The sequence below is a fragment of the Myiozetetes cayanensis genome, unplaced genomic scaffold (genome assembly GCF_022539395.1).
Source record: "Myiozetetes cayanensis isolate MyiCay16 unplaced genomic scaffold, myiCay2020 scf23, whole genome shotgun sequence".
Taxonomy (NCBI): domain Eukaryota; kingdom Metazoa; phylum Chordata; class Aves; order Passeriformes; family Tyrannidae; genus Myiozetetes; species Myiozetetes cayanensis.
Genome location: NW_026087445.1, coordinates 2,163,964 through 2,185,371, shown reverse-complemented (window position 1 = coordinate 2,185,371; position 21,408 = coordinate 2,163,964). Strand labels below are relative to the sequence as shown.

The 21,408-nt window shown below is 54.1% G+C and overlaps 1 protein-coding gene across 2 annotated transcripts in view; it reads left to right on the top strand.

Moving 5' to 3' along the window:
* Positions 1–409: 409 nt before the first annotated feature.
* The window catches only part of WHRN (whirlin), a 48,497-nt gene continuing 27,498 nt past the window's right edge, over positions 410–21,408 (top strand). For both annotated transcript variants that reach the window (XM_050319782.1, XM_050319781.1), the window contains exons 1-2: positions 410–1,141; positions 14,204–14,419. In XM_050319782.1, the coding sequence (XP_050175739.1) occupies positions 542–1,141; positions 14,204–14,419 (816 nt within the window). In that variant the 5' untranslated portion in view covers positions 410–541. The remainder of the gene's footprint in view (positions 1,142–14,203; positions 14,420–21,408) is intronic.

Below are 21,408 nucleotides of genomic sequence, written 5' to 3'. Positions count from 1 at the left end.
GGCAGGATTTTACACCCTGTGCAGCTCCCACCTGGAGCTGAGCCCGGGGCAGGGCTGGGGACGCTGAGCGGGGCAGGGCTGGGGACGCTGAGCGGGGCAGGGCTGGGGACGCTGAGCTGGGCAGAGCTGGCGATGCTGAGCGGGGCAGGGCTGGCGATGCTGTGTGGTGCCCAGCGGGCAGGGCTGAGCGCGGGGCAGGGCTGGCGATGCCGAGAGGTCAGGGCTGAGCGCGGGGCAAGGCCGGGCGCTTGACGAGCGGTGCAGCCGGGCGCGCTAATTGCCGGGCGCGCTAATTGCCGGTCCCGCGGGGGCGGGCGCTGGGGCGGGGCGGGGGGGTCCGGTGCCGCCGCCGGGGCCGCTCTGTATAACCCGTCTCCCGGCAACGGGCGCGTCATTTCCTGGGGAGCCGCCGGAGAGCGCACGGACAGGTGGAGGAGCGGCGGGGCCGGGCGGCATCGCTCCTGCCCGGGGGGGTCCGCTCCGCTCCTCTCCTCTCCCGCGCTGCCCCGCTGCTCCCGGTGCTGCCGGCGGTGCCGCCGCGATGAGCGCGGAGCTGGACGGCGTGTCCGTGCACTCCTCGTCCTCCTCGTCGGGCTCGCTGGGCTCGGCGGCGGGTCCGGCTCCGCGGCCGCTCTCGGCGAACGTGCGGCGGCTGCACCAGGCGCTCACGGCGCTGCTGAGCGAGGCGGAGCGGGAGCGCTTCATCCTCTGCCTCAACGCCTACCACGGCCGCCGCAACGTCTGCGACCTGGTGCGCTCCCTGCGCGCCCTCCTCGACGGGCCCCGCCGCCGCCAGCTCCTGCCGCTGCTGCGCCTCGTCCTGCCGCGCTCCGACCAGCTCCTCTTCGACCAGTACACGGCCGAGGGGCCCTACCTGCCGCCGCCCGGCCGCCCCCCGCCGCCCCCGGCCCCGCCGCCGGTGATCCCCGGCGAGCTGCGGCAGGTGACGCTGCGCCGGAGCAAAGCCCACGAGGGTCTGGGCTTCAGCATCCGCGGAGGCGCCGAGCACGGGGTCGGGATCTACGTGTCGCTGGTGGAGCCGGGCTCGCTGGCCGAGCGGGAGGGGCTGCGGGTCGGAGACCAGATCCTGGGGGTCAACGGCAAGTCCCTGGACAGGGTGACGCACGCCGAGGCGGTCAAGGTAAGGCGGGTCCCGACCGGGCGCCGGGGGTTGTTCCCCCCCCGTCCCGCCTTGTCCTGGTCCCACTCTGCCTCCCTGGTGCCCGTGTCGCTCCCTCTCTCCCTGCCCGGGTCTCTCTCTCCCTCCCCGGGTGTTGTCACCGTGCGCCCCGTCCATCCTCATCCCCCCGCTCCACCCGCTGCTCCGTCTCGCCTCCGCCGGTGGGACCGGAGCCCCCCGATCCCCCTTCTCCGGTGGGAACTCGCAGCTCTTCTCGGAGCCGAGCCGCTCCGGGTTTGCATCGTGTCGGAGACGGAGAGATCGGGCTCGTCCCGCCCTGCCGTGCGCGGAGCCCGGCAGGAAAGTTTGCGGTGGGAATAGCGGTGCCCGCTGATGGCCAGGGCGGTACCGAGCTGCCGGTGTGGCTCTGGGCACGGCAGGCTCGTCCTGCTCTTTCATCACGTCCCTAAAACGCAGCGATGCTGCCCGTGGCTCCCTGTCAGGCTGGGAGGCTCGTGGAAGCTGGAGATCTGCGTAAGCCGCGTTTTAAGCCGTGCACTCCAGCCGCTCTAGCGTGTTTGTCCTCCCATAGAGGGGGAAACTGAGGCACGGAGAGGCAGAACAGACTCCTCGGGACTGGATCGTGCCCGGAGCAGGAGCAGATCCCCGATCCCACTCCGACTGTGGCGGGGGGAGAAGGAGAACGGTTACACAACGGAAGGGCTCCCGCTCTCCCAGCACGGCTCCACATGCCCTGGAGACCTGTTGTAGTACAGAGCAGCAGGGGGGCTATCGATAAAAGCTTTCATGGGGGTGGGGAAGTCCATAAACTGTGAGATTTTCACCCGAAACTCGGTGTTCTGTGGCACATCCGTGTTTGAGTGACCCAAACCATTCACAGAGATGGTCTTGTGGAGGGTGGGCTCGGCTCGGAGCGTTCCCGAGTCACAAACCTATCGAGGTGGAGAATCGACTTTTTACAGCAGCAATTCGTAGGCAGCGTATGGAGAGCTGGGATCTGGCGTGACAAGACTGTTTTCCAGCTGTTTGTGCTTTAATTTTTCCATAATAAGCTCAAGTGGTTCTGTTGGGAGCCTGTTTCATGTGGAGTGTTTTCCGACAGCGCATTAATCACCCACAGCTTTGAACAGAGGCTTCCCAGCCAACCTACATGGTCCCTGCCCCAGCTTTAAATCAGCGCCCCAGGCAAGGGCACGTCTTCCAGGCTGGAAATGGGTCCCTGGTAATCTTGAGACCAGAGAAAATATTTGTAGGAATGCGTTTTTTATCTCGTTCCTGGTGATAGGACAACACCAGTGTTAGTGAGCCTGCGATTTTGTGCCCTGAAGATTGCAACCCTCCCCCCCCACCCCCCATTGGAGTGGATAGAAACCATGTGTTAGAAATGGTCTCTTTCATGACTTCATCTCCAGTTCATCCCACTCTGCTGGGTAATTCACATCACTTTCTGTTTGTTCTGTGCTAGAATGTACATGATGTCTTTTAGACATTATTAATTTTGAGTGAAACTAAGTGCTTCCTGCACAGAAATAATTCCTGTAGGATGTGGTTTGCCAAGAGCTATATTTTGTTAATAGGATCCTGATAGGAAAGAGCAGCTCAGAATTCATTTGCTTGTAAGCTGAACTTTCAACAACAGATTCGTCACTTGCCCTGTGCTGGGACCTGCTCGAGGTCCTGGGCTGTTCTTACACCTGGGAAGGGTTTTCATGACCCATGTAGTGGTGGTATGAACACTTTGCTCGGGAAGAGTCATGGAGTGATTTGTTGCAGCTCTAATAGTTCCTTTGAGGGTTTTAAAATGGAGCAGGTGCTAATTTGCCTTCACATCCTGCATTTGGGAGTGGGGAATGGAGAGTAGATGGAGTTCAGTGATGCTCAAGGGCAGCTTTTGGAGGACTTCCCTGGGGCCTGATGTTTTGGGGTGTCATACAGGGTGTCAGAGCTGCAGGGACAAGAGGTGGTGATGTACAGGGTGGCTTGATCCCATGTTCTCTGCTTCCCCTTGAAACCTGGGATCTGGGGCTCAGAGGGTGTGAGTTAACAGCTCTGCAAAGGCCTCTCTGGCTGTGTTCTGGTCTCCCTGAAGAAAGCAAACCTCTCTGTGACCTACCCTCCTCCCTGCTGGCTGTTGGTCTGCTCTGTGTGGATCAATGGAGAGAGAAATGCTGGATAAACAGGCTGGGCTCGGTCCTGGAATTCACGTGTGCACTGTACTTGGGATTAAATGGAGAGAGGGAAAGGTGAGAAGAGAGAGCCTTTCTTCACACACCCCCCTGGCTGTGTAGCTGATCTCCCAGACACTGCCTGCCTGCTTTAGAGACGGGGCTGTGCTGAGCTCTCGTAGTCAGGGTCTGTCTGATCGGAGCTCAGCTCCCGATCCTGCCCATGGAGCGATGCTCCGGCTCCGTGTCCGTCTGGGAGCGGGCACAGCCCTGCTGTACTTCCACCCTGTCCTGCAGCAAGGAGCTGTCTGTCTGGGCCAGCGTTGCTCTTCATCATGTGCAGAGTGTGTTGCTGTGAGAGGAGTTGTCAGAGCTCGTCGTTCGGAGCGTGAGGCGATGGCAGGGCTCGGGAAGGCTCCTCGGCTGCTCCTGGCATGAGTGTGACAAACTTAGTGAACCAGAAACCCACTCTGTGCCTGCTGGGGTGCTCAGAGATGTTGGGCAGTGAGTGTGGCAGCGAGGCAGCTGTTCAGGCAGAGCAGTGAGTAAATACATTGCCTTGATTTGTTTGTGCAGCCTCGTGTGAGCACTCGGCAGCCGCTGCGATGATTTTACAAGTCGTGGCAGCTCAGTGGCCTTTTCGTGCCTATCTGGCCATCCAGGAGAAGCTCAGCCACTTCCAGTCCTCCTCTCTAGGAGGAAAGACTGACTTGACTGTGGGGTAGCAGCAATGTCTTGTATTTTCAGGCATCACTCAGAACTGTGATGTGCCAAAAATGAAATCACGGCGCCAGATGAGAACGGCCACAACCCTGGGCAAAGAGGAAACACTGACCTGCACGTTGTCCCAGCTCAAAACTGCCTGGTGACCTGTGACAGGCACTGGGGTGATTGCAGGTATTTTAGTGTAAATTACATCAAAAGTGGAATTGTGACTTAAACTGCAAGATTACCTCAGCACTCCAAATCAATTCACTTAATGACCAGCTTCTTAACCTTTATGGGAGCAGTGGAGTTTTATGCCTTGTCTGCTTCGTGCTCGCTGTTTCATCCAAATCCAAATTAAATGACTCCATTACAATTACAGCTCTATCATTGCAGCATTCAAGAGTGCACTTTAGCAAAAGATCACTGCCATGTGAGTTATGGTGTAAGTGAGGAAGTTTGTATTGTCTGCCGTATTTTTAGAGCTTTTGCTTGGCTTTCAGCAGCCTTGCTGTGCGGGACATTACTCTGTCCCTATAAACTATGTATATTTTATATATTTAGTGTATATACTGCTGTATTTCAGCAGTTGTGCTGAAAGTTTGTATTGGTAAGCTGTCATATTTCGTGCAGAGTAGTTAAAATTGAGGTGTTTGTGGGTTTATACCATCAAAATGTTACTCAGGGAGTTATTTCTCCAATAATCTGCAGTTGGCATTAAATTTGCAATCCCTTTCTACCCCAGCCCTTACTTTTGTTGCTCTGCAGTAGGTTTTTATGCCCTTTGAATCATTCAGGGAGGAAGGGGATGGGAGAAAGTTTGCATGACTCTGATGGATCATTCCTGGTTCAGGATTTGGCTTAATAAGCTACCCCAGCCTCAAAAGAGCTGCACTGATTCCATCACCGGCCCTGCTGTTCGTGCTGACAGCTGGGCAAACCCGGATAAGCTTGATGAAAATCACCAAAACTGCAGTAATTTGTGTCCCTCGGGCTTGGGGAGTGTGGTTCTGTCCCCTTGGTGTAAATCTGGGGTGGCTTTGCCGAAGTCACTGGATTTGCATCGAGTTTCTTCTCAAGGAACTGGGGGAGTTCAAGCCCCTTGTCTTGGATTCACATCCAGGAGGGATCACATCTCCTCCTTGGCATGGGGTGGAGGGGGATTGAACCTGAGGGGGATCAAATCACATCCCCAGCCTGGGACAGAGGGGGATCACATCACATCTCCTCCCCTGCCTGGGACAGAGGGGGGATCACATCACCAGCCACTACCTGCTCTGTTCAAGCACAGGTTTTCACTCCTTCCAAACCAGCCTCTCCATCTCCTGCTCTGATAGTGCCAGGTGGGCATTTAAAAATAATTAAAAGGAGTTTAAAACTCCTTTTATGTTCTATTAATTCGGGTTTTCCTGGTGGCAAAACAAGGAGGTCTCTTCAGAGACTGCAGTATTTCACAGGAGGTAGAAAAGGCTCCAGGCGCTTGTGGTATTGCTGAAAGACCTCTGAGAAATGAAACGAGCAGCCCTGAGCCTTGGAAACATATTTAGAGCAATTTTCCTTTGCAGACAGCTTACAAAAGAGCAAATCTCGTTTCACTGTTTCTTGTGATGTCAGATTAATTGATTATCGTGAGCTGACACCGCTGATTTGCTGTGGGCAGCAATCACCCCTGCACTGGGGCCGTGGAGGGATAAATGCAGCTTGATTGGGTTGGGTTTTGACTCTTCCAGGTGCTTGGAGCTGTGGATTATCACCCACAGCCAGGGATGGGATGAATGAGGAGGGAAGGGAATGCATCGATCCCCTGATTGTGTGAAGATATCAGCAGTGTTCCTTTAACTGCCTGTGTGCTTATCACTGTGTGTCTGTATTTTTAGAAGGCACTAAAGAAAGAGGCTGGAAACTTCTCCCCTTCCCAAGGGATCTCGGGGAGCTGGAGCATGGAACAGGAGGATGTGAGCAGCATTTACCCCAATAGTTAGAGCAGTAATCTATTCCTTGGTCTCTGGATCTGCTTAGAAACAAACAAAAAAAAACCCAACCAACCAAACAAACGAAAAAAAACCCAAAAAAAAACAAACAAAAAAACCAAACAACCCCCAAAAAAACACACACACACACAAAAAAACCCACCAAGAACTGCACTCAGAAAAGCACTTACATCTTAAAACGTGGGTTCTGTGCAATGCCACGGGTATCTACTCTGTCCTTCTGTCCTGCAAACAGATTCTTTTTCAATTGCTGTAGCCAGGTGAGTTTGGAGGGAGAGGGTGGAAAGTGTAAAGTCACCAGGATCTCCCTGTAGGAAAAAAGGGGAGGGACGATGGTCAGGCTTGAACTTGAAGCCACCTGCATTAAAAGTGAGTTTTAGTGCCTAAAGGGAAGGGCTCATGGCAGTGGATCTGCCTGGGGATGTTCCTGGTTTCCCAGGCAGATGTGAGGATGTGGTGGAGCGGACTCAGCGCTGCTCCTCGCTTGGTGCTGACCATGGTGCTGAGACGATGCTCTGCTGTCACTGTGAGCTCGTCTGAGCTCCCAAATCAATGCCTTGTGTGACTTGGAGTGGGATAAACCTGCACACACAGGCGGGATCTGTGGGAATGTGGGTTTAGCTGTGGCACCAGAGGCAGGAGCAGGTTCTATTTGCTGCTGTACCACTGATTTCCCTCAGTGGGCAAGTCACTTAGTCATCTGTTTCCCTTCATTACACCAGCAAATCACAGTTAGCCCTAATGAAATCAAACGACATTATACTGATGCAAAAGATTAGAATGAGGTCCTTAATCTCTCCTCTCCTCATAATGCAGGGATGATAGTGCTTGGCACCAGTATTGGCTTGTTCATCAGGTTAATATTGTTAGGGCATCCTTGACTTCGTGGAGCATTAATGTCATTTAGTGGGCTCCTTGTAAATAAACAGTAGAGAAGTTGATAAGATAACCTGAAGGAGAAAAGCTTTTTTTTTTCCTTCCAGTGTCTGTTGGAAGAAAACAAAAGCATCAGTGTGCAGCAGAAGTGGTGAATTAAAATATCCTTTGCTCAGTTGCTGTGTCCTCAGGGGGGACGATGGATTTTTCTTGACACTTTCCTCAATGTCTGCTCGGAGAATTATTCAGCTCTAAATCCCCCTCAGTTAAACTGCCAAAGCATCTGCTGACATCATTTGCATTAGGTTTTTTTTTGGCTGGGTGCTCTGTGAATTCTCCCTGTCAGGACCACCGAGTGCTTGGTAAATCCAGGTGGAGCAGAGACCTGAGCCAGCTTCTTGTTGATGGGCTCAGAATTTCAGCATTGCTTGGTGTGGAGTGGAAAGAGAAGACAAGAAGAAGCAGGAGGAAGTGCTCTGATCTAGATTTCCCTTATTCCCTTATCCCTCTTACCCCTGTCCCTTGGCTTGCACCCATAAAGTTCTGTGGAGTTTTCTGCTCTTTTTATAATTGTCCTGGGCTTCCTGAGGGATGCACTGGGCAGCCACCAGCTTGGAGGGGTGGGAGGTCACAGAGCAGGGCAGGGAGGGTGTCAACCCTTGGAGGGTTGGGGAGAAGGGCCTGGGGCTAAGATTTCATTCAACCTTTCCAGGTGAGAGGGACATGGGCTCCCCGATGCCTTGGGGCTAAATGTGTGCAATCACCATAATTATGCATCTATTTGCATTTATTTGCATAAGTGGCACTACTTGAAAGCCCAACTGCTGTCACCTTTGCCTTGGGAAAGGGGGAAGAGGTTGGACTGTGCCTCCTGCAATTCCCATTTGTCTTCCTGATGGGAGGCCGTGTCACACCCTCCACCCCCTGCGCTGTGGAACCCACTGCTCTCACTCCATCTGGAGTGCCTGTGCTTCCCTCATCCCTCCTTCTGTCTCCTGCTCTCCCCACCTGCCTCTGTGTCACCTTTGCTGTGTTCCAGTTCTCTTTGTTCCCGTGCAGGGATGAGCTGTTTGGACACGTCAGTGCAGCCCAGGCTCCTGGTTCCTCTGCCCAGACTGAGTTCCCTGCTCCTTGTCAGGCAAGATGGGGATGGGATCCACTCAGAATCACAGAATCCTGGAATGATGTGGGTTGGAAGTGCCCTTAAAGCTCATCTTGTTCCACTCCCTGCCATGGGCAGGGACACCTTCCACTAGACCAGGTTGCTCCAAGCCCTGTCCAGTTTGGCCTTAAACATTCCAGGGATGGGGCAGCCACAGCTTCTCCGGGCAACCCTTGATCCAAAACGTCTTATTTACAATTCTGGGCTGCAGTCTGGGGCGGGGGCAGTCTCTGCCTGTGTGTTTGTACTGCACCTGGTGAACTTGGCCTTAGCCAAGGTGTGCAGTGGGAACTGTAGTGGCCTCATATCCCTCCTGCCTGCAGATGATGCCTGGAGCCAGCCTTTGAGGGCAGGAAATACCTCTGCCTGCTGTCCTGTGCTCTGTCGTGGCAGAGGGACCCACCCATTCAGCTGATCTGATGTCTCAATCCATCTCCCTGGAAAAGGTCCTGCCCCGGCAGCCCCTTCCCCTCCACAGCACGCACAGGGAGCTGCTTTATTCCCACCGGCACCGAGATGGTTCTGCTCAGTCTGTCTAAGCTTAAAACTACCTGGCAGAACCCCTGGGTCCAGCAGGAACACCCCCGGACAGAGCAGGGAACAGCGGTTAAACAAACTCCTGCAAATCGTTCCCTTCCCGGTGCCGGAATGTGCTGCAAAAGCTCCCTCTGCCTCCCTCCTGTGGTATCTCCTTTCCTTCTCCTTCGCAGTTTTTCTTTCCCGAGCCCGTGCCTTACTTTTTTTTTTTTTTGGGGGGGTGGACTTGGTGCCGGATTGCGTGGGGCTCCAGTGATTGATAAACCTCCAGGTGACCTTTGGAGCTGCCCGGTATCCCGTGCCCATTTTCCGGCAGCCAAGCGGCTCCGGCGAGGCTGTTGGTGCTGGAGGAAAACAGCTTGAGCCTGTGGGGAGGGGGAGGATGGCTCGTAGTTAATGCTCCTCGTATCCAACTGTGCTCTCCCCACTGGAGGGATGAAGTGGGATAGATTGCTCCTTTCATTAGCAGGGAAGGTAAGTGAGGGGGCTGTATCCGAATGCAGATTCAGTCAGCCTGCCAGAAGGAGCCTGGTGATTAATTGCCATTGATTTCTGACATCTGTGTTCCTACTGGGGGAATTTTTGGAGGCCTGGAAGATGCTTTTAAGCAGCCTTCAGCCTTCCAGGGCCGTAGAGAAGTGGAAAATGATGAAGGCAGGAGAGGAGAGCCTTCGGTGGAGTGAGATGTGCTGGGCAGGACTGGCAGGACTGGGTTTCACTCTGGGCTGTAGGAAAGAACATCATGTACTGTTTGTTGTTTGGGGTGTTTATTTTAAAGGTAATTGTGGGCACATGAGAAGTCTGTTTGCTTTTTTTTTGACTATTTTAAACCATCTACTTCACTCTCAGAGGACTTGATAGATAATTAACTAGAGTGTTGTCAGGGGCTCAGTGGCCTTATGGAATCAATCTGCCCCCCTCTCTCTGGCACTCACTGCTTCTAATAACATTTCTAGGCAATTGGTGACTGTTTCTCTGCTGAAGGTTCTGGCACTTAATTCCCAGATCCAAATAAGTGATTTCTTTCAGCTTGGCTCCTGGCAGGTGTGCTTGCACGCTGTGGTGCCAGAGTTAAACCTTCCACCCCACAAAGCCTTCAAACTCCTCAGGGATGGGGCAAAGCCAAATCTTATCTGAGGCTGGAGCAAAACACAGCATGTGGCAAATCCCCGAAATGGCTTGAGGAGGGAGATAGAGATGCAGCCTTGCACTGTCTGATTCTGCAGAGGGGATTAAGGAGGTGGAATTTTGTTATTTAATGGTAAAATGGGTTGGGTTCAGCGTGCCCATCAGATAACAGGCTTTCCCAAAAACACTCAGGGTGAGTTGTGCTGTCGGTTTGTGGTGGTATCTCTGCACAACTTGTGTGTCTGGGAGGGTGAAGCTTTTCTTTGTAGGATTCCCATCCAGATTGTGAGAATCCCCCTGTGCTGGCACTGCTGAGGCCACACCTCAAACTCCCATGCTCAGGTGGGTGTGGAGACACTCTGCAAACACCTCACGGGAGGCCAAGGTGGATGCACAGTGTGGGAAGAGCCGATGTTGACAGGGCTGGAAAAGAATTCCTGCTGATTGCTTGATGTTCAGGGAGATCAGCTGGAAAATGGGGCCTGTCCTGTGCTTGTGGGTATGGTCCCTGCTGGCCAAAATGGCAGGGAAGGATGTGTTGATGAAGCTGTGGGTCCCTGATCTGTCAGGAATTGGCACCTCTTAAACCCCAGATGGTCAGTTGGCCCCTTCTCACCAGCCCTGAGTGGGGTGGGCTGACCCTGGTGCCCACCAAAGCCATTCCATCACCCCCTCAGCAGGACAGGAGCGAGGAAATTTAACTGAAGGCTCGTGGGTCAAGATAAGGACAAGGGGGGAAGTGCAGCATTTCTTCCTGGGCAGGGAGATGAGTGGTGGCTCTGCTGTCTTGGAGCTCACCATGGCAGCTGAGGGTGGTTTCTGGCTCTGTTTGGATGCAGGTGGAAGCTTCTCCCACTTGGCTCACCTGATGCCTCAATCCCTTTGCAGCTCCTCATGCCAAGCACTTTGTTAAAGTCTGGTTCAAGTGTGTGGATGCACAAAGGTTCTGCAGGTCTGTGCCAGGTTGTGTTCCCATGCCTGCTGTGCTCCAGTGTGGAGTTATCCGAGGGAAAACAAGGAAAACACTGTTTCCCTGCTCCTCTCCTCTCCCAGCCATGGCAGCTGCCTGGAGAACAGAAATCTTCCTGGAGGCCCAAGTGTTTGAGCAGAACTGACTTTAGTGGTTATTGGGTGGGGAGGAGGTTTGTGCTGAGCATCCTGTGGTTTTTGGGAAGACTGTGGTGACCACAGGGAGGTAGGAAACAGTCTTCCAGGAAGAAAAGTTGAATTCCCCTGAATAGAAGCACCGAATGGTTTGGGTGGAAAAGACATTAAAGAGCATCTGGTCCCACCCTCTGCCCTGGGCAGGGACACCTTCCACTTGCCCAGGTTGCTCCAAGCCCCATCCAGCCTGGCCTTCGGCACTTCCAGGGACGAGGCAGCCACAGCTTCTTTGGGAATTCCGTCCCAGCCCCTCACCATTCTCCCAGGGAAGAATTTCTTCCCAATATCCCATCTAACCCTGCCCTCCCTCAGCTCAAGACCATTCCCCCTTGTCTATCACTACATGCCCTTGTGAAAAGTCCCTCTAAAATCCGTCAGAAATGTTTTGTGGGTGTCACAAAACCCTCCACCTGTTGCCTAAAAGGTCTCCAAAAGGTGCAGGTGTCTCAGAGGGCAGCAGAGCTGTGAACTGAAGGGCTCCAAAGTGCAGGGAAGGTCTTTGATGGGCTGGGCAGGGATCTGATCTTATTGAGGGCTCAGGAGACCTCAGTAAATGTATAAAATGTGACCAACCTGCCCACTGCAGCTCTGCCTCTGTGGGAAAGACTGTCACCACAATGTCCCAGTGGGCCCTGCCAGCTTCTGTTCACTCCCTCCTCTCGTGTCCCCTGTTTTATGGAGCCCTGGCTCATGCTGCTGCCTCCAGCCCTGCACCTGGGGCTCTCTGCTCTCACCTTCATGCATAAAACATCTCCCTGCAGCCCGAGATCCCATCTCCTGGTGGCCCTGTCAGGGGAGCTGCAGGGGGGACATAAAAATTCCCTTGTAAATCTCTGGCCTCTCATCCCTGCGAAGTTCCCTGTGCCTCCAGAGAGCAGCTCTGCTGCTGTTCCTGCTCTTCCAGGGGATGACATTTGGCTGAGGATAAATGTGCCTGCCAGGCTTCACCAGCCACCCCTGCCTGTGCCTGGTGTGGTACCAACCCCAGAGGGTTTTCTGAGGTCCCTTCTCCTCCCCTGCCAGGATGGATCCTCTCAGGAAGAGAGGAAAAAAGGAGATCCCTGTGATGGAGAGCCACGTGGGAACGGGGTGGCACTAAGTGTGGGGAGAAAGGGGGGAGTGCAACTCGTGGAGGGCCCTGTGGGTGCTCCTGTCCTGCCCTCAGCTCTGAGTTCTGTCTTTGCTCCTTCTTAAATTACAGCCACGCTCATCAGCTGGCTCTGAGGCGCTGTGTGAACACGTTCAGGTCAGGGATGCCCAGATCTGTGCAAGCAGAGCCTGTTCTTCCACGCAGAGGGGGAGTAGGATGGGAATGCCAGCACCAGTCAGGATAACGAGGCATTTCTGTGGCAGAGGGAGGACTGGCATCCTGTGTCACTGACTGTCCTCATCGTTTCCCTGTGCTGGCTGAGGAGTTGCAGCCCCACTCAGAGGTGAGACCTCGCTCAGGGGACTGTCAGTGCTGTTGTTGCCTCGGTACCTGGGTGAGGCAGTGATGTTAAGGGGACTGAAAAGGGGTTTTCACAGAGCTGTCTGTGGTCTGGATGGATGGAGAATGGTTTGGTGAGGGCCTGTACCCCATGGAATCATAAACTTACAGAATCAGAATCTGTTGAGTCGGAAGGGACCCATCAGGGTCATCCAGTCCAACTCCCGGCCCTGCACAGGACACCCCAGGAATTCCACCATCTCACAGGGGCCACTGGTAGCTCTGAGGGAGGTGAGAAGGCTCCCTGGCCATCCCCAGTCCTGCAGGTCAGCCCATCCTCAGCCTGGCTGTGTGGCTCAGGAAGCTGCCCTGTGCCCTGGAGCGTGGCTGGGCTGCAGTGCCCCTTGGAGGGTGGGCAGGGGGCTCAGAAGTGGCTCCCAGGGAGAGCTGGGCTGGTGCCAGCAGGGCTGGAGTGGGGGAGCACCTCTGCCTGCAGTAGATCCCTGCAAGGGGTGTGTCTGGGGGATCAGGGAGCTGCAGGACAGGGCTTGGGGCAGGTGAGCAGCCCGGGGTGGTGAAGAGCCCTGTGGGTGTTCTGATGGAGCTCTTGGTTCACAGTCCTTGTTTTAAGCTCTCCAGGCACATGGGTGACCTTGGGAGCATGTGACAAGTTTGCAGCCAAATTGCTCTGTGTGATGGAGATGCTGAACTGGATTCTCTTTAGCTTTGGCAGGGAGGGACAGGAGTGTTGCCAGGTCAGGGCTGGGATCCAGCCAGCCCAGTATTCCTGACAATATTACCCTTTTCAAGGAGCTGCTGCTCTTAGTTCTTCCTGGTCACAAGCTTTGCTCAGCAGCTTCTCTGCTCACTGGGGATGGGAGACCTTGTGGGAGCAGCTCATCAAAATGATGTATATATGGGGAAAAAAAACAACCCAAAGCACCTCCTTGCTGAGAGCAGATCCAGAGTGTTGATGTTCCTGAGGCCTCAGAAGGGATCAGCACTTCCAGCTGTCCCCAGGGAGAACTCCTATATGTTTATTTAAGTTTAAAGCTTCTGTCAGCTCCTCACAGTGGAAGCTGGAAGAGCAGAGGAGCGATTGCAAATCACCTTCTCTGGGCCCCAAGGTCATCTCTGTGCGTGCTGGTTTGAATATATGTGTATATTTAGTAATTATTGTCCTCATTAATTGACTGCTTGTGCTGGGGTAGGCAGCTGGTCACTAAATGGCTGCATTTCTGGGAGCATTGTCAGTGTTCCCTGAAGGCACCAGGAGCTTTTCCAGTGGCAGAGTTTGGGGCTGAGGTGTGGGATCAGAGTTTGGGGCTGAGCTCAGGCTTTTCCCAAACAGGTTGTTGTTTGGCAGGATTCTGCTGCCAGCATGGTTGTGAACAGCATGACATCCATGTCCAGCCTGCAGAGGAGAAGGTTGTGGAGAGACCTTGGAGCACCTTCCAGTGCCTAAAGAGGCTCCAAGAGAGTTGGAGAGTGAGTTTGAACACTGATCTGTGCTCTTCTCCTCCAGCACTGATCCCTGTCCTGCTCCAGCTCCTCTCCAAAGCTGCACAAGCTGCTCAATCAGCTCCTCCTGGGCATGGCACTGCCCCCCTCACCTCCCATACTCTGCCTCGCTCTGCTCTTTCTGTGGCTGATGGGAAAAAGTTCCCACTGTGTTTTCTCTGTCAGCAGCTTTGCCTTAACATTGTTGCAGTCAGGAGAGAGTAGAAAAATGCAAAACCCCAGCTTTTCCACCAGCTCTTTCCATCTCTCCATCACTCAGCTGGTGGTCGTAGAGCACCTTGAGATCTTCCAGCCCCCTGGAAGAGCAAAGCTGTGTCCCCCCCACCTCCCCAAGACAGGTGATCCTGGCATTAACTCCCCCTTCCTCCTTGGCTTGTCTTCCAGGTGCTGAAGGGCTGCAAGAAGCTGAACCTGTCGGTGCACTCGGTGGGGCGCATCCCGGGCGGGTACGTCACCAACCACATCTACACCTGGGTGGACCCCCAGGGCCGCAGCGTGTCCCCCCCCACGGGGCTGCCCCACCACCAGAACAGCTCCCTGCGCAGGGACAGCGAGAAGAGGAGCCACCTCCAGCTCCTGCAGGAGGGGGATGAGAAGAAGGTGAGCAAAGGGGGAGCGGCCACAGCCCCGGGGTCACCTCCCGCCCGTGTAGGTGCCAAGGTTCTTCCTTCTCCTGTGATTCTGGCCTCGTTGGGATAGCCTGTCTCTGCTTTAGGATCCTGGGTGCTCTCCTGTGGTCTGTAGATTTCCCTCTGTCTCCCTCCTGTAGGGTGGGGTGGATTGGCTTTGTTCCCATTTGGCACAAGTAGAAGCTGAGCTGGAGAGCAGGAATTGTCCATGTGCAGCCTGCTCTGGCACTGAGGGTCCTGCCAGGAGCAGCCATCAAAACAGAAGGTGCTTTTAAGGCCTTTCCCAAAAAGGTGGGTGGTTGGATGGAGCCTTCAAGGGACTGACATCCATGTCCAGCCTGGAGGCTCTGGGGAGACCTTAAAGCTCCTTCCACTGCCTAAAGGGGCTCCAGGAGAGCTGGAGAGGGACTTGAGGACAAGGGATGGAGGGACAGGACGCAGGGAATGGCTTTCCACTGCCAGAGGGCAGGGTTAGATGGGATATTGGGAAGGAATTCTTCCCTGGGAGGGTGGGCAGGCCCTGGCACAGGTTGCCCAGAGAAGCTGTGGCTGCCCCATCCCTGGAAGTGTCCAAGGCCAGGCTGGAGCAACCTGGGCTAGTGGAAGGTGTCCCTGCCCATGGCAGGGGTTTGGAACTGGGTGATCTTTAATGTCCCTTCCAACCCAAACCAATCTGTGATTCTCTGTTATGTTCAACATGGCTTGTGGATTTGGAGGGCTGGACCTCAGAGTGCATTCCTGCCCCTCTTCCTGCATTTCAGACCCTTCCTCAGGTGTTCTTGTGAGGCTTTCTTGGGTCTCTTGGCAGTTTTTTTGGAAAAAACAAAACAAAAAAACCTCTATTTTTTTCTCTTCCATAAATGCTGTAAAATAAACCAGATGGTTTTCCTCTTCCATTTGTGGAGAGTCAGGCTGAGCCAGGAGGGGCCTGTGTGGAAAGCCTGGTGAGAGAAAAAGGCACAGGGAAGGGAATGGTTTCCATAATGGCACATGGGGAGTGTGGTCAGTGCTGGTCTGGATCTCAGGCCTCTGACAGAAAGGGAGCTGCATCAGCACCTCTAATAATTCCCAGTCCTGTTCTTTGCTGGGAGCCTGCCCTGCTTTAAACAGGCACTGGTGTAAGGGAAGCCAGCAGAGGAGACGTTCAAGCTGCAGTATCTGATCTCAGGGATTTGATGTCTCTTCTCCCTCTCACTTCCCATCCCAAGTGGACCCTGAGAGGTGTCAGTGCAGAGGCACAGAGCTCAGATGCCCTGTGGTTGAGGCTCAGGCTGGAGGGGCAGCCTCTGCTCCCTCCCCAGTGGTGATGGACATGGAACATGTTCATCCCGTACAAGCAGGACGTGGTGTTTCCTCAGTGCCATCCAGGGAATGTCAAAATACTGGCCCAGGACTAAGCAGGGCACTCCTTCCCAAACCCACAGAGTCGCTTGGAACCTTGACATGTTCCCATCCTCTCATCCTGGTGTCAGTCAGTCTGTCTGACTGCACACCCCAAATGCCCTCAGCTCTGCCTGGAAACGCCGTGGAAGGGTCCGTGAGCTGGAGCTTCTCATCTCAGCCAGAGAGGGGAAAAAAAACCTAATACAGGATGAGGCAGTTTGCTGATGAAATATTCATGTGGGCCACAAGGGAGAAGGGCCTATTATTTTTACTTTAAGCAGAAGAAAGAAGCAGGCACTGCTGGCTGGTGTCCCCCACCCGCTGCCATCGGTGTCACCTTGACGGAGCAGCAGCGGCTCTGGGAAGGCTGTGGGGAGGAGGTTTGGTCTCTGTTCCTTTAGTCCTTGCTGTTTGTGGACAGGAAATGCTCAGGAACCTGCAGATGTGCATCCCCTGAGCCTCATGTGGCCCCAGGCAGCCCCTTCCCCTCAGTCCCCAAGGAGATGAGATTCCAGGTGATTCCAGGTGCCCAGGCTGGATCACTCCCCAGCCCAAAGCACCCTCCTTTGTGCTGCTCCTGGCCCTGAACTCCTCAGGAGTCTTGAGCTGCCCCAGGGGAGGTTTGGGTTGGCCATTGGGAAGAAGTTCTTTGCAGAGAGAGTGCTCAGCCACTGGAATGGGCTGCCCAGGGAGGGGGTGGAGTCCCCGTGCCTGGAGGGGTTTGAGCAGAGCCTGGATGTGGCATCAGTGCCATGGGCTGGGTGACAAGGTGGGGTTGGGTCCAGGGTTGGACTCGATGGTCTCAGAGGTCTTTCCCAACCCTGTTGATTCTGGGATTCAGTGAAAGTGAATCCACCTGAACTTGGCAAGTGTTAATTACTGTTGCCTAATCTGCTTTGGGAGGGAATGAAGCCAAGCTGAATGAAGGCCACGTTGAACTTCAAAGAGCACCTGTGCTGGGCTTGGCTGCTCCTGGGTACACTCACAGGGTACAACATCCAGGTCCCCCCCAGTGGCACCATTCCAGGTGATCCAGGCTGCAGGACCTTGGCTCCTGGACATTGTTCCGAGCTGTGCTGCCCTGGTGCCACTGCTGTGATGCCCCTGCACTTGCAGAGCCCTGGGCAGGCAGCTCTGCCAGCCTTGGCTGTGCTGCCCACTCGTTGTGGTGCCACCAGCTCGTGGCCTGCTGGATTCAGCAACTTGGGTTGCAAATAAATGCAACATCTCCCTGGTGAGTTCAGCCCAGTCAAGCAGAACTGACAGGTTCCACTGAGGACTTGTTTGATTTCTGGTTGGTTTTATATTCTGAGGGAAGGGCTGGGAATTAGTTGGTTATATTTTCCCCCACTCTCTCCTGTTTCTAATCGATCTGAATGTCCTGGAATGAATCTGCAAAAGCTTTCAAACAGGCAGGTTTGGGGAAAGTGCAGCAGAGCAGGGTCAGCCTTGCAGCAGGGGCACGTTTGTGGATGTGTTGCTGCAGGAGTTAAAGGGCTACTTCCAGCTTTCCCAGGGTTAAATTCAAGGCTGCTGGAGGCATCTGACATTCCTCAGGCAATGAAAGTATCCCTGTCTGGCTGCCTTTTCCTGCAGCACATCTGTATGCCTGGCAGGCTGGGTTTGTGGCAGGGTTTCACAAGTTTATCTGGAGGTGGAAGCACTTGTTACCCAAAGGCTTGAACTGGGAAACCACCACTGTGGAGTGTGTGATGGTGGAACCAGTGTGGGGCAGCTGGGATCTGCAGGATCATCCCAGTGGGATGGAGGTGTGGAGCAGGTGGACTGCTGTGCCCACAGTGAGGTTTGGTGCCAAAGGCAGCCAGCACTGCTGGCCTGTTCCTTGCCCATGGATTTGTGCTGTGTTCTTGTGTGGACTCTGGGATTCATGGAATTGGTTTGGGTTGGAAGGCAACCTAAAGATCATCTCATCCTACCCCCTGCCATGGGCAGGGACACCTTCCACTAGCCCAGGTTGCTCCAAGCCTCGTCCAACCTGGCCTTGGACACTTCCAGGAATGGGACAGCCACAGCTTCTCTGGGCACCCTGTGCCAGGGCCTGCCCACCCTCACAGGGAAGAATTTCTGCTCAATATCTAATCTAGTCCTGCTCTCTTTGGATTTGAAGCCATTCCCCCTTGTGCTGTCACTCCAGGCCCTTGCAGACAGTCTCTCTCCATCTTTCTTGTTGGCTCCTTCATGTCCTGCAAGGTCACAATTAGGTCACCTCAGAGCCTTCTCTGCTCCAAGCTGAACAATCCCAGTTCCCTCAGCCTTCCCTTGTGGCAAAGCTGCTCCATCCTATGATCAACTCCTTCCCTTCCAGCTGTTCAGGACATTTGGGGAGTTGCTGGTGGGCTGTGAGCTGTTTGATGGCTTGGCTTTCACCATCCTCTTCCAGGCAGTGGGTCTGGGCCAGAATCCAGCTGGAACCAGGCTGGGGCTGAGCTGTTCTGGGGGTGAGCAGGAGGGCTGTGCTGAGACCTGGGCCAGGTACTCAGTGTAGACCTGACCTAACGTGCCATGAGAAGGCCCAAGAAGGGATGTGAGAGGGGAATGGAGGGGCAGAAGGAGGTGCTGGCAGGTCCAACCTGCGGCTGTGCAAGTTGTTACAGATCCTTCTGCTTCCATGTCTGTGCTGGGTGTGGCACATTTCCCAAGTTTTTCCTGCAGTAAGGGCAGCCTTCCCTGTAGTCCTAACCAGTGAATCCAGTGTTTTACCAGAGCCCTGTGTCCATCCTTCCCACAGGTGAAGTAACCAGTGGTGGTGGTCAGTGGTCAGTGTGAAATGGAGGGCTGGGACCAGTACAAAGCTCTGGAGCCACGTGTCTCCAAGCCAGACACAGCAGCAGGACAGTCCCCAGCACCATCCCAACACAGGCTGTCACCTGCCTGCTGGGAAACTGGGCTCTGCTTCCCATGGTCACCCTCTGCTTCACAGCACTTGGGTCTTTGTCATCTGTCCAGGCTTGAAGTTGTTTGGATTTGTCACAGCAGCAAAGAGCCATTTGTGCTGTGAATTGTCATTGATGGACTTCTGGAATCAACAGCTTATTTCATTAAAAGCACTTTGGAAACCCTCAGACAGCAAAAAAATCCACCTTTCATAGGTGCTGCTGAGCTGGGAGGAAGATGAAGTGTACAAAATGCTCTGCCAGTGTTGGGCTGTGAATTCTCTGAGAAGCACCATTCCATCAGCTGAATTGCTGCTCTGATGTGCTTATTGCCAGGGGAGCTACTTATTCCTTCAAGCTTTTGGTGCAGCAGAAGAAAGAAAATATAGATAAAGAAGAGAGTGTGAACATCTCCTTGCCTTCAGGCAGTTCTGTACCCAGAAGTAGCTGTAATTACTATATAAAAAAAAAAAAGAAAAATCTATGATAATATTGTGTGCTTTGAATGTTTGAGGCACTAATGGTGACTACTTGAGCATGAAGGATAAGAGAGGCAGGAGAGAGCAGGAAGGATTTCTGTCTATTAGTTTGTAATGGCATTTTCAGTGGGAAGCTCCCCACGTCTCTCACTGTTTGCTTGCTCTGACCTTGCTGGGGTTTGATTTTGTTTACAGCTTTGAGTGTATCCAGCGTGGATAGTTCCCTGTGTTACTGGAATATGTGATGTGAGCCACTGGCTGCCCCAGAGCCCAGGCCTGGAATCATGGAATGATTTGGGTCGAAGGGACCTCTAAAACCCATCTAACCCCCTGCAGTGAGCAGAGGCATCTGCAGCTCCACCAGGTTGCTCAGAGCCCCATCCAGCCTGACCTTGGACATTTCCAGGGATGGGACATCCTGCCTTGAGGGGTCTGTAGCACTGTCCCAGCAGACTCACCCCAAAATACCCCTTGGGTCAGAGCTCAGCCTGCCTCACCCCGTGCTGATGGGCAGCGGTGCCATCTCCTCGTTCTTTCAGGTGAAAAAGCACCCAAAAGTGGTCATTGCTGCATGAGCCAAGCCCTGCCTGGCAGGGAGGCAGCGTTGGGCTCGACATCAGCCTGGCCAAGAGCTGGGCTGAGGCTTGGGATGGGGAAAGGACTTATTTTGGAGACTGTCCCTCTGCTGTGAGTGTCCCCTCTCTGCCCTGGGAGGGGCTCGCTGTCCCCACGCACTTGTGCTGCAGCTCTGCTGATATTACACACCTTGGAGGTGGTGCCCAAACCCTGGAATGGCTTTACCAAGCCTGCCCTGGGCAGGGGGGTGACGTTGGGCCAGCTCTGATGGATTTGGCACCCCCAGAGCTGTGGCTGCTGCTCCCAGCACTCAGTTAATGACCCTGCCTTCCCTCACTCCTACATTTGCAGGATGTCTAGACACAAACCTGTGGGGTTTCTTTGGGAAGCAGGAGGAGGACGAGCCCTGGGAGCCTCCTTAAATGGTTGTTTTTGTTTGTGTGGTGGCAGTAATGGCATGGAAATAGCTGCCAGCATGGGTGAAACCTCCTCAGCTGAGATCGTGTGCCGAGTAATTCTTGTCTGAAAGAGCTTTTTTCTAATGATAAAATTGAATCTGTCAACAGGTAATTTCATAAGCCCAGAGAGAAGAAATCCTGGGCAAGAATCAGTTCAGAGCAAATGCTTTATTAATAGTGGTGGGGTTTTTTTTCCCTTCATTTCCTGCTCCGGGAGACAGCAGATGTTTCAGCATTGAGATTGAAATTAAAATTGTGACCTTGATCTTCCAAATGCTTCTGTGTGGCACGTGCAGGAGTAGCCTGGGGCTGGGCACAGCCTTGGAATGGCACAGGGGAGGAGGTGGGCACTGCAGAGTGTCAGTGCTGCCTGGGAATACCCAGCAAGGGGTGGGGGGTGACCTTGCCTGGATGTTACTTTGCCTCCAGTGCCTAAAGGGGCTCCAAGAGAGCTGGAGAGAGACTTTTTACAAGGACATGGAGTGATAGGACAAGGGGGGAGTGGCTTTAAGCTGAAGAAGGGTAGAATTAGATGGGATATTGGGAAGGAATTGTTCCCTGTGAGGGTGGGGAGGCCCTGGCACAGGTTGCCCAGAGGAGCTGTGGCTGCCCCATCCCTGGAAGTGTCCAAGGCCAGGTTGGATGGGGCTTGGAGCAACCTGGGCTAGTGGAAGGTGTCCCTGCCCATGGCAGGGGGTGGAATGAGATGAGCTCTAAGATCCCTTCCAATCCAAACCAGTTTTGGATTATGATGTCCTCAGTTTCCCCCATAGAATAGCTGCCCTTGCTCAGTGCCGGGGTTAGGATGGTGTCAGGACAGCTGTGGATTTGCAGCTCAGATTGATCCCAGCTTTCCCTGATTTTAGCCCTCTGGGGATGTTACAGCCTCTCACTCAGAGTGAGCTGCAGCCTGGCTGTGGAACAGGGAGGAGAGAGGGAGCATAAAGTGGAAATGGAACCACAATGCTTCCTCCTGGGACAGGTGTTGATCAGATGTCCACAAACCTGAGTGGCAAAGCCCAAGCAGAAGGGCTTGGTCCAGGGAATGCTGTGCTGAGAGGGGTCTGTTCCCAGTGGGGCCCTGGATCAGCACTTTCCACCATGGCAGGATCGATGGTGGGAGCCACTGGGAACATCAGTCTGCTCACAGGGCACAGGTTTAACTCTCTC